This window comes from Squalius cephalus (assembly GCF_949319135.1).
Source record: "Squalius cephalus genome assembly, chromosome: 18".
In the NCBI taxonomy this organism is placed as follows: domain Eukaryota; kingdom Metazoa; phylum Chordata; class Actinopteri; order Cypriniformes; family Leuciscidae; genus Squalius; species Squalius cephalus.
Genome location: NC_137139.1, coordinates 12087699 through 12100848, shown reverse-complemented (window position 1 = coordinate 12100848; position 13150 = coordinate 12087699). Strand labels below are relative to the sequence as shown.

The 13150-nt window shown below is 40.4% G+C and overlaps 1 protein-coding gene across 1 annotated transcript in view; it reads right to left on the bottom strand.

Annotated features, from left to right (window-relative positions):
- Positions 1-446: 446 nt before the first annotated feature.
- The window catches only part of nav1a (neuron navigator 1a), a 138830-nt gene continuing 126126 nt past the window's right edge, over positions 447-13150 (bottom strand). The window contains 13 exon segments of the mRNA XM_079848548.1: positions 447-4758; positions 4847-5053; positions 6882-7000; positions 7198-7394; positions 7570-7641; positions 7807-7961; positions 8055-8290; positions 10208-10376; positions 10551-10646; positions 10733-10830; positions 10941-11145; positions 12358-12520; positions 12945-13129. Coding sequence (XP_079704674.1) covers positions 4675-4758; positions 4847-5053; positions 6882-7000; positions 7198-7394; positions 7570-7641; positions 7807-7961; positions 8055-8290; positions 10208-10376; positions 10551-10646; positions 10733-10830; positions 10941-11145; positions 12358-12520; positions 12945-13129 — 1986 coding nt within the window. The 3' untranslated portion in view covers positions 447-4674.

Sequence of the window (13150 nt, the reverse complement as noted above, 5' to 3'; positions counted from 1 at the left end):
TTCAGTGAGGTATGAAAAATAGTAGTTACTGATTGGCTAATAGTGAACTAACACATTCAACTGAGCGCTATTACTTACTAATTTGTTAATCAGAGTTTCTTGTAAGTTAATAGTAGTTACTAGAATGTTAATAGTGTGTTATTTGTTCCTGTGTAGTTATTCATTAATGAAGGAACAGTATTCTAAAGTATTACCAAGTTGTGTAGTGTTCAAAAATACAAACGGATGTTCAATTTCATTAATGTAATAATTGTCAAATATATATATAAAAAAAAAAAAAAAAAAAAACTGAAATAAGTGTACAAGACCAGTGAAAGAGACATCTTAGTGTAGGGATGGCACGAGTTTATTGAAAACGTGAGTGAATATTTGATGGATTCAATTCTCTCAGATCAGCACATATGCCTTTATAACCCCTTTCCAGCAGACAGTTCACAAAAAAAATGAAAATAATAAAAGACAACAATAACAAAAGGTGTCTCATCCAAGGGCCGGATTTTTCATATTTTACTGTGATTGTGGTCGCAGATGGGTTTTCTATTTACAATGTTTACAATTGCAATGTTCTATACAAAATAGAAATATTTATTAAAGAGAAAGCAAGATCCATTTCTTTAAAAGAAGAAAAGAAAAAAAGAAAAGCAGTTTTGTTTGAAATCCCAGTGGGACAGGTAGGTCCAATGTGTTTTTCCAGACAAACAATGGTGATAGACATCAACGACATTAAAACACCATCAAACCTGCACATTAGCTTATCACATACCATTGTTATCTGTCATTGGTACTGACAACTGAACTCAGTCTCAGCCTAAAATTATATTCCAACGCTGCATAGTGACAAATCATCAATCTGTTTTGATTAAACAACATCAAACCTTGTATAGCATGTTTAATATAAAACAAGTGGGAAAAAAAGAGTTAACAAACCACAGGTTTATTATTGTGCCTGCTTGAACATTCAGCGTTGTTATTCATAAACCACAAAAAATAAATTAATCAATACATAGTTAGACACTCTATTTTAGGTTGTCCAAACTATATCTGTTATGCAAGATATGATAAAGCACACTGTACTACGATGCACATGTATCTGTGACAGGAGAAGAGACAGTGGGAAATGGCTTCGGTTTGTGCGATTTCCAGGACATTTGGAAACGAGACTCCCTGCGAGCTCAAATCTCAAAGTCATTTTATAAGCTAGCACAAAAAAAGGATAGTACGTTCGCTCGCATTCCTATTCCCCGCAGCAAACAATCCCTTGCAAAACATAATAGTTTAGGTATTGCAATGTCCAACGAGTTGGCTTATATTAGGCACATTTTCAAGACAAACAACGGGGAATCTTCCCCAAAGCCCCAAACTATCCATAAGCTATTAAGGGAAGGTTTTTGATCCTACAATGAGCTGTTAAGACAGATTTTGAGGTACTTGTGTGATTTGAAGCACCACTGTCACTTCTTTGTTTTTTTTAACCATTTTTTATGGGTTGTTGAGACCAACTAATCGTAAAAGCTATTCTATACCTTGTACGACCCGGAAGAGAATAAAGAGGACACTTTTATAGTGAAAAATTTACATAGGCAACATGATCTAGTTACTAACTTGCCCCTACAGGAAAGGCAATAGCTGAGAGATGACTGCGATCTTCCCTGTAATGTAAATCTAACCAGACACATTCAGTTTATAGGTGTTATATTTTATCCTTCTGATGTTTATTCTAGCATAGACGGTTTTTGTTTGCATTTTTTTGGTCATTTTTTTGAAAATCCTATTTACAAATGTCAGACTAAGATCCTTTAGTAAAAAAACGTACAAAAAAAGACCTTTAAAAAACACTCCTGTGGTTATTCATTTGGAGAGCTACGTCTGACATTAACAGGACACGTAAACACAAGCACAAGAATCAGCAAGCATCATCAAGAGCACAAGGTGTGTTGGCAAACTGATGTTTTGATCCAATTTACATTCTGCGATTCCAACGGCACGCGTTTCATCTGACATTGCTACACTGCTAGTACTAAGACCGGTTAGTACACGTTTCAATTAGGTAATAATAATTTAGGAAAAATTTGCATGTTGCTCTTGTAGACTGGTTGCCAACACATCCTTTGGCATCTCATGATAAGGTGCCTTTTTTAACTATAATCTTCCTCAAAGTTAAAGCTTTCATGCACGTACAGTTCTGCAGCACTTGTAATCAGCCAATAGCAAACGCATTCATAAATTACAATCCACCATTATTATTTTTTTGTGTTTTTTGAGATTTCGTAATTATTACAGTATTACTGGAATGATTAGGGGGTTATAAAAGACACTGACATGGGGCCGTCCCATGACTTGAAACCACCATAAATAAAACCCAATTATTACAACATTTCCAGAAACTGGCTACATTGTTACAGAAGAACAAAGGACACAAGCGTGTGTAAAACTGTAAGCTAACACTGATGTTATTTTGCTTTGAACCTCAAGACATAACAAAAGCCAAAGATATCAAATTACTGAACCTCCTCCAGACAAAACAAGTTGTTTAAACCATTTAGGCTTTGTTCACACTGCAAACAATCCTGATTTGTTTTCAAACGCTATCTAGACCCATTTTATTTGGTTTCGTATGTTTAGGCAGTGGAGTCAATATCCAGTACATCTACGGACTTGTTTCCAACTGGTATTAAATGCATTTTTGGTGATATTATCACAAATGTTCAGCACCGATCGGATCACTGAAACCAATTACGGAGGTAGCCAATGTAAAGTAAACGCTTATTCGTCCTGAATGCGTTGTACTTCGCTGCATTGTACCAAAACAAATTAATTACCAACTGCCATCCGTATCCTTTATATTCTCTTCCTTTCCCGCATTTGCTTATAAGCCGCATAACACGGGTTCATTCATTCAAATAGTATTCATGCACTGTATGGAAGTTATGTAGAGCGTGCCCAAAAGTTTCTCAGCATAATCCAAACACAAGTGATCACCACGTTAATACCTGGTGGAAACAGGGCCTACATTAGTTGCTACAGCAATGACATCAGCAAGCGAATCGGGTTTGTGATGTCAGTGAGAACAAAGCCTTCGATTAGCTTGATGATCCATGAGCACCTTGGCTATTGGAACTAAAGCCAAAAGTATACTTCCCTTGTCTACGTTCTGCTCCAGCTCGGGTCACAATCACCATAGTCCATGCACAACGTCCATGTTCCCCCCCGATTTTTGTGTCTGCCAATAACAGCGCATGCACAAGTGATCTGAGCACTTGAAAAGCAAGATCTATTAACACATCATCAATACACACTCAAAAGAGCATAGTTTGAAAGGCTTGCATGCTCAACTCCAAGACAGCAACACAGTGTCAGCCCACATCTGGTACATGTGGAATCCACACATACCAGATGTGGGCCGGATCTGGGCCGACACTATGTTGCTGTCCGGGCTGTGCGTGAGACTGAGCTTAACGTAGAAATTGAAGTATACCCAGGCCTTAAGGTCAAATGCATGATTACTGAAAGTAAGAAGTTGCATACTGCTCCCATGCACCGGTAAAAGCACCTGTTATTACTGCTAGCGATTAAATCACCTGAGGTTACCCCCAACTGTATCAGGCGGTGGATCACATGAGCCCCACTACTTTTGCTGCATAACCGAGTGCCGTCAAAATTCAGCAACTTTCGTAGACAATGAATAACCAACAATATCAAGCAGCAGATTGCATGAGCTTCACTGTCTACTCTCCCATTGGTAATGTCACATTTGCATATAGTTTGCTCAACTTTGTCCATCGCCAACAGTCTCTGTCGCTCATGCCGCCTCCAACCCTCATTGAAAACACATAACTTCTGGTTGTTTTGTCGCTGCAAATCACCGTCAGAGTGAACGACCCTCGAGTTTTAAACAGTCAGCACTCTTGCTTGAAAGCTACAAATCAAAGTGCATCATCTCCGAGATCTACAGTCTACATCTGTCTCCTTCATGTCTGCTTTGATAGGAATAAAAGCAACGGGGTTATGGGTATGTACTGCACCTTGAAACTGCATCACTATGCAAACTGAGGTAATATAGAGTTATTTTCCGATTGCTATGAAACTGACTTCATGATATATGGAGGGACATCAGTTAAGGCTGAATTCTAAGCACCATCTTGTACATTATATTTTGCATCCATGCGAGTTGGTCTAAATGTAACCGCACTTTAGTGTACAGGGTTCAGACGACTTGATCTTGAGGATGGAGTGTCGGTACTCTTGCAAATAAGAATAAATAGATTTTTGGTCCAAATGGACAGATATTACCTAAAACAAAAGTAAAATAAAAAAACATGAAGCACATTTTGTTCCCAGTACGGTAGACAAGAACATCTCATCTTCACAATCATCCAATCTTCACAATCCTCAGTTGCAAGTATTGCCATGCAACTTGCAGGTTAGGTAAGCAAAGGAAGGACCGGTTAAGACAACAGTGCAAAAAAGAATCTCGCTCAGATCTGGCAGGATCTGTTTTTCTGTTTTACTTTCAGGCTGAGAATTTTGTCTGCCTTGACCTGGATGTTCTTGAGAGTTCCTCGTCCTGACACTCTCAAACCTTTTGAAGGAAACAGGAGGTGCAAATCAGCTGTACAGAACAGTGTTTTGAAACAGCACTAGCCATTAGCGAGCTCTCAAGTCTTTTAGCTCAACCTAGAATGTGGGGTTGCCTGAAATGTCCCGTTCCGGCGATTCAATGTAGTTAGCAGACTCCTGGAGTTTCAGCAGCATCGCCATCTGAATGAGGGACAGAACAAGGACAGCTTGTCAGAACACATGCAGAACTGTTTACATAGGCTCCGGTATAGCTGTACTGGACACTCACCAGTGGATCGGACTCCATGGTGGGAAGAGACGTGTCCTTTTTGGACCTGTCGTCACTGGTCTGCTGGAGTGTTGAAGCAGCGTTGGGGCCGGTGGTTGGCGGAGGGAGGTGAAAGAGTTTGGCCTGGTCCTGTTGAGCTGAAGGCCAGGGCAGCGTATCCCTCACCCACTCCACTGGATCCTCCCACGCTGCTTTCTGACCATGGACCTAAAATATATATGAATGCAGATATTGAGCTCCAAGACTCCACTGCACTTGACTTGTCAATAACATTAAAAGTGTAATTTGATTCACAGAAAAAACAACTGTTTTAGCAGCAGATAAGCTTTGTTCCTAATTGTAGTGAGCTGCCTCATTTTGGCCCAATTTTAAGATAGAATAAGGTCTTAAACCAGCCTAAAGTGGTTCACTGGTCTCCCAGAACCCCTGTAAAAACAGAAAGCCACAGCAGCCTAACCAGGCTAGCACAACAGCTACGACCAACAAACTAGCTTAAGCATTAGGGATGCTCGATCATGGCAAACATCATAATCGCTCTTATTTTGCTCAATATTGAAACCTTGATTATTTAACACGATTATAGGTGGGTGATATGCCAAAAAATACAACAGAACAAAAATATAAATTAAATAAATAGTGCTTTAGGTTTTTCTTCAGGAAGATGTACTAACAGAGGTATTCAGATTAGTAATAGCCTACAACAGAAATTGAATAAAGTAATCAAATGTAAAATAACACTGCTGTATACATTAAATATAGACTAATCCTTATTAAAACTACAGTTTATTAATTTAAGAGCAGTGCGTGATTTTATCTTTGTCTTTTGTTGTTTGATTAACATTAATGACTGCAGCAGATTTATTAGGCTGTTGTCCCTTTAAGAGCTAATGCACGGACCCAATATACTGTTACACACACGTTTTCTTTCTCAACTGTTTACATTCACTTAAGACATAACTGTCCACTGTATACTTTGCTTATAATAATATCGAGCACATCCCGCAGTTTAGCAACAATAGACTGCATTTTACAACACTCCGGGGCTTTAGGGAGAAACGAAAGTACACCGCTGTGAAGGAAAGGAAGGTGTGGGGGAATGCAGCAGAGGCACAATAATTGTTTCACATCGATTATCTTATTTTCATAATCGTCGGAAGCCAAAATCGAAATCACAAATCAATTATGATTAATCGCACAGCCCTATTAAGCAGTATTTTTTTTCAGTAAGGGTTACATAATGCTTTACTACAAGATCAGTAAAAAAAGCCAGAGGATAACCAGAAAACACTAAGATGAAGCTGGACAGAATCTAGGAAAAAACAAGATTAAGAGCATACAGTTGATAGCTTAGAAACATACTGTGTTAAAATCAACTGGGGGTATTATTTGAGTCTCTTGCACTATTTGTATGGTGCACATAAGTGACCATTAAAGGTAAGCGATTCTGAGAAATGCTGTTGAAAGTGGATCGGACCGAGCACCAAAACACACTTGTAGCCAATCAGCAGAAAGGGGCGTATACACACATTAGGGGAGCGGTGCCTGTGTTTGTGAATTTGGAGGCGGGGCTTATCAAGATAGGCGTGTGATCCTTTTGGGTAGGGGCATGTTTGTTTCGGTGATTTCAAATATCAACAGCGTTTCTCAGAAATTCGCTTACTGCACCTTTAAGAGAGTTGCTCCCTCTGAAGTGTGTTTCACTATAGTCACTTATGAGGAGGACCACCTTACAGCAGAGTTTATCTCCTAAACACCTGCCTGGAAGTTTCGAAAGATCCTCAAGACCTTGATTAACTGGCTCAGGTGTTTTAATAGGGTTGGAGCTAAACTCTGCTGGATAGTCGCCCTCCAGGAGCAGGATTGGACACCCTTGCTTAGACATAGTTTCCTATGTCAGTGTTTTCTAATCCTTTTCCTGGAGGTACACCAACAGTACACATTTTCAAACTCTTCCTAATCAAACACACCTGTTCCCTGTTGGGGAACCTCCTGGAAGAGGGTTGGGAAACGGTGGCCTATGTGGACAATAGCTTACCTTCACACCATCCTTAGCTCCCTCCTGAAGATAAGGAATAATGGACTGGTTCCAGAGGTCAATAAACCAGGAGCGAAACTCTGCTAAAGTTACTGGACAAGACAGGAAGAAGCAGGGACCTGCAAAGACAAGAGCCATAGCTAAGATCTCTTTTGGAAACTTGGCTTTGATCTGTGCTAAAACTAATGCTGTGCTACAACTAAACCATGACCTTTAAAAGGTAGTGCGTGGTACAGATGAATTTGCTAATATAAATGGTTAAATAATGTTTTTCATTCAATTTGTGATCATATATGCAGAACGTTTAAAGCTGTACCTATGAGGAAGTCTGAGGTGCTGTGTTTCTCCAGGAAGGTATGGAGATGGTACCAGAGTTTAGGCACCCAGTCCAGAACCCTCAGCACCTCAGCGCTGTGAACCGTGCTGTCATCCTCCGTCTCGACCAACTTCCTGTGTAAGTACCGCACCAGGAACCCATTTGCAGGCTCCACGTTGTTAGAGAAGGTGATCATTCTTCAGACGAATGGAAAAATCACAAATGAAGTACATTTGGAATATTGATTTGGTATTTCAAATTTCTTTATGAGGATGTTATTGTAAGATCAGGTCAAATTTTATTAGGTTTTACTTTACCTCACTACAATCTACAAACTGGAATAAAACAGTGCTAAAGAAATTAGGAACTTACCTAAAACTGAGATGCAGGCCATGATTTGACGACATCTTAACAGATTGATTGGTGGTTCCAATGACATACGGGCTGAAATAAATATTCAAGAAAAATTCAAATTCAGATTAAAAAATTGTCTTGTAAAAGAGTGGATCTCACAAAGACTGTCAGGAAGAAGTCCAGGTCAAAATTATATTTAATATACATTTTATTTACCTTGAAACCATGATTTTTGTTCATGATTTTGAAACTCACCATTTGTGATATTTGCAGGTCAGTGCACTATTGACCAGATCGGTGATGGAGGACCCATCACTGATATCATCCAAGATAATGACCAATGGAATGTCCTCAGTACCACAATCACGGTCAATCTGATTGGCCAGATTAGACAGGTACAACTGGAGGTCCTGAGGGAGAGAAGACCAAAGTGAGGCTTTACAACTGCTTGCGACACAAATCAGTGTGGAAGGAGCTCAGTTTGTGTGATTTCCAGGCTTCACCTTGCAGGTCTGTTGGTGCATGTTGAAGGTGGTGATAAGGCCCGGGCCGGGGTCACGGCCGCTCTTCTCCAGCAGGTACTCAGTCAGACGGGTGGTGAGATAGGTCTTCCCTGTGCCGCTGGGGCCCGACAGGACCAGTCGCCGGTGCTTCAGAAGCAAACTTATGTAGTGTTGCATCATTGGCTTGGGGATGAGCGTCTCGAAAACCAGACTATCCACACATTTATCCTTAACACCTGGAACAAACAGCAAGATTAGGTGAATCAGAGGTCAGTTAGAAGTGCCATAGAAATCTAAAGAACTAAAGACACAAACAATTAAAACAGGAACGAGAAACATCTAGTAGACAGAAACAGAGTAACCAGCCATGACTGTCAACAGTATCAATGTCAAGATATTTTTCCTGTGTATTGGTTTCTATTTTAGAAACTGGGTAGCTCCGCCCACAGTGAATTCTCATTGGTCCACAATCTTGCTCCACATAGCTCACAAAATGGCAATGCTAGCATTTGGTGTGCAAGGAAAATTATCATCAATAGAAGATCTCTAAAAAACATTTGCTAAACAGTTAAAGGACAAGTTCGGTATTTTACACTTAAAGCCCTGTTTACAGATCGTTTCTGATGAAATAGAACGGTTAAGATAAAATTTTGGACAAATGCTGCTGTCCCGAGAATTTTAGGTTTCTTTCGCTTTCCCAAACACCAGTAGACTGGGTGTATAGGTGCACTCGAACACTCCTTCCTAAAACAAATTAAACTTTCATTTACAAAGACGTGAAACTCACCGAGTGGTCAGGGGTGTCCACTGATATGCTCACACAAAAATCGCTGCAAAAGATGCTTTCCAACAGGTGTTTTACCATTCGATGTAAAACTGTGGACCTATTTTTCCAAACGCCTCACACCCGAACTTCTTCCGTTGAGAGCTTGAATAATAGACACTCCAGCCCAGTTGGTGGCGATAATGCACCTTTGCAAGCAAACCACTGGCATTTCATTGTTTGCGATCCGCCGTAAAAAAAAAAAAAAAACACGAAGAAGAAGAAGAAAACAACCCCTGAACCCCACTTCAGTTTCCGGCGGCGGAGTAATACCGTACCTCACAGCACATCCAATGCAAGTCAATGGAGGAGACAAAAACTATGATAAGCATATTTTGCAGCGATTTTTGTGTGAGCATATCAGTGAACACCCCTGACCACTCGGTGAGTTTCACGTCTTTGTAAACGAAAGTTTAATGTGTTTTAGGAAGGAGTGTTCGAGTGCACCTATACACCCAGTCTACTGGTGTTTGGGAAAGCGAAAGAAACCTAAAATTCTCGGGACAGCAACATTTGTCCAAAATTTAATCTTAACCGTTCTATTTCATCAAAAACGATCTGTAAACAGGGCTTTAAGTGTAAAATACCGAACTTGTCCTTTAAATGAATTAATATTATAATTAACTCTTTCCCAACCAGCGTTTTTGAAAATAAGTTGCCAGCCACCACCAGAATTTTTGATCATTCTAACAAAATGTTAATGGTCCCCAGAATATTTTGTTGCATGAATATCTGAACATGCAATATATCAAAAGAAAGAAATGAACTTCAGCCTTAAAACCTATGTCAGGATGGGATTCAGAACATTGATCAAAACATAGATGGAGTAGATCGAGTTCATCAACACCCCAAAACTTCACAGTCCAACAACTTGTCCTGAGTCGACATTTCATTCTGTAACATTAGGCAGTTTTAATTTATATGCTATTAAATGTTGATGATCGCGTTATTTTACATATGCTCTCATATGCTATCACTTTTTTCTGTTTCTTCACATGTCTTTTGATCAGGAGATTCTGAACTCTTTCAGAAGATGTCTCATAGCGTCCCCTACCGTATAACAGTGAAAGCACAGAAAGACAGAAATTTCCGTCAATGGCGAGGAAAGAGTTAACAGCACTTCTGAAGTAAACGATTAGCTTTAATGGCACTGAACCAGCATAAACATATGATCTGTTCCGAAGCCTGTGATTTTGTCAATTAACACAGCTTTTCACTTTCAGTGAGGACTCTAAAATGACTTGACGCTCGAAACACCACGTTGTGCTCGAGATGAGGTGTTAAAAAAGTTGATGGAGAGATTCAGAGTTTGAAATTGTGAGTTTTTTACCTTTGAGGGTGACAGTGACGAGTCCAGGACCCTTTTTTAAACAGTCACAGGGTGAACTTTCAGGAGCCTCGGCTCCAAACACTCTCCTGCTCTGATTAATAGCGTAACTGTGGATAGAGTCGACAGACAGTCCCATACTTGTACTGGGATCCACCAGGGAAATGTAGTCCTAATGTATGAAGACAAAGAACACATTATAAACAGCACAATATGTTTGCCATTAAATATCAACAGCAATTTCATGCTATTATTTGCATGCTAAAATAGTATTACTATCTTTTTTGCATACTAAATTATCTTTGCATATATTTAAAAATGTATATGCTACAGAACGAGCTCTCACCCTGAAAGCTGTGGAAATGTCTGTGTCTAACGTCGACCACTCGGTTTTCCCATTAATTCTCACTGAGCCGATGTAGAAATCCTGCTGCCTCACCTCCTGATTGTACATCACATTGAATATTTAGGCAATATGATCTAATATTCATGTATAAAGCATTTTAAAATATGTTTTCATGTATTCACCTCTCTGGGCACTTGCTGGTCAGAAATACGGACCACAACACGCGTAAAGGACTCGTCCCTCTGAGATGACAGGCTCAGTAACTCCATAGGAGCAACGTCTGCGAGATAGAAAGAATGATTTGACTCAGTTTGCTTAGGTTAGGTCTGAGATGCAAGCTTTCACTTTTAAGTGCCCCAAAATATCAGATGGCATAACTAGTGAACTCACCAGGGTTGGAGCACTCATTGAGGCTGAGGCTGAAGGACTTGGTGAGGCTCATGGGTGGTTTGCTTTGGTTGGAGTTCAGGAGGCTGGCGAGGCCAGAGGGCTGGGAGGTGGAAGTAGAAGGTGGGCCGCAAGGGAGGACAAGGGACGACGGAGCACTTCCTGTTTTCAGCTGGTCGTTCTCTGCCTTCAGACTCTCCACCATCATCTGCAATGACAAACTGAATTAGATTTTTTTTTCTCTTAAGGCTAGAACACACTACACTGCTGTTGTTCAGATTTTTGCCCTGATTTGCAGTCTGGACTAGTCGACAATAGTTGCCAAAAATCTGTGCCAGTTTGCAGATTTTTGGCAGTCTGAGTTGACAGATTTCACAGAAAATTGCATAGTGTAAGATGGGCACAGGCTCTGATTTTTTAGCTTCAGACTATGATTCCTTCCAGTCAGAGGATTTCAAAACAGATAATCGTATAATCTGTTCAGATTTTAAAAGTCGTGTAGTGTATTCCAGCCTATAGCAGTGCTTGACATGCAAACTCATTGGGCCCTATTTTAACGATTTAAACGCATGGTCTAAAGTGTACTGTGCAAGTGCACTTAGTGCGTGTCTGAATCCACTTTTGCTAGTTTAACGACGGGAAAAATGGTCGGCGCATGGTCTAAAAGGGTTGTCCCTATTCTCTTAATGAGTGATGGGTGTGTTTTGGGCGTAACGTGCAATAAACCAATCAGAGTCTCATCTCCTATTCCCTTTAAAAGCCAGTTGCGCTCGCACCATGGCGGATTCGCTATTTACATGGCGGAATTTGGAAATGGAAAAACTGTGGTAGTGGTACGCACGTTGTGGACCCGCCTATAGGCGCACATTACTAGCGCGTTCTTTAAATAACAAAAAATATTGCGCCATTGACCAGGTTTTTGTTGGTCAATAGCACAGTCTATTTCAGTTGCCTCAAAATAGCAACGCGCCAGCAATGCGCCTGAACACACCTCGTTTTCAGACTAGCACGCCCATGGGCGAACAGATGGGCGCAAATGCATTTGCTAATTCAAACAACGTGGCGCAGGACGTGAAAATGATAACTGCGTCGGGCTGAAACTAGCAAAAAACACTTGCATTTTGCCAGGTGTATGATAGGGTCCATTAACTGCAGTGAATTTATGCATGGTTCTAGTGCAAAGTTTCAAATATTTGTGAAATTTTGGCAAAGGTTTTTAGGCAAATATGGTCTATTGTCAATAGTGTTGCAATGTATGAAGCTCACACAGAAGCCACTCTCAAAACCAAGCAGCTTTCTGCTGGTCAACTTGGCAAATTTGCATGAATTGTATTGGGAAATCTTCCACCCTCATGCAAAATTCCAGACTGTGTGGATTCCCTGAACAAAGGTAAAAGTGACAGTAGTAAAAGTTCCTAACCTGCATGTTGTTCATGGACTCTCGTAGCTGCTCCAGCTGGTGGGCCGAGCTCAGCGCCTCTAGCCGGATGTCCGTCAGTTTCATCTCTTTCTCCCACAGCTCAGACCGCAGATCCGATACCGCCTTCTCATCGCTCTCGTTTTCCTCGTTACTTTCATGGATCCTGTTACAACGTCAATATGGTTTTAAATGTGATTACACTTAAACGCAGTTTAAAGGGTGTAATATTACTGCTGCGTTTCAAAAGTGGGTAACACTTTATTTTGATGGTCCCTTTTGAACTGTTGACTATAAGTAACTTTGCAACTACATGTCAGCTAACTCTTATTAGACTATTAGTAGACTGTCTGCTTAATATCTGCTAACTCTTTATTGAGTTGGTCCTCCAACAGACTTTCTACTGGCTATATGTAAGTACATGCCAACTTATTATAACTCTAACCCTACCAGTCTACTTATACTCCAATGAGAGTTAGTAGGCATGTAGGTACAACGTTACTGTTAGAATGTGTTAAAGGGACCATCAAAATAAAGTGAAACCCAAAAGTGAAATCGTCTTTATTAAAAACTCTTAAAACTTTACTCACACAGAGGAGATGGCTGATTGGCTGGATTGGAGGGAAGGGGGCGGATTCTCTCCATCTTCATGGGCCAGTTTTGGGGAATTGGGGGCAGAAGAATCTGGAGTGGTGATCTCTTCAATATCAGAGTACATCGAGCCACCTTTGGCACCCTTCTTTATGCTGAACGCCTTGCCAAAAGAGCTTCGCAACTACAGAGAAATCCAGAGAAA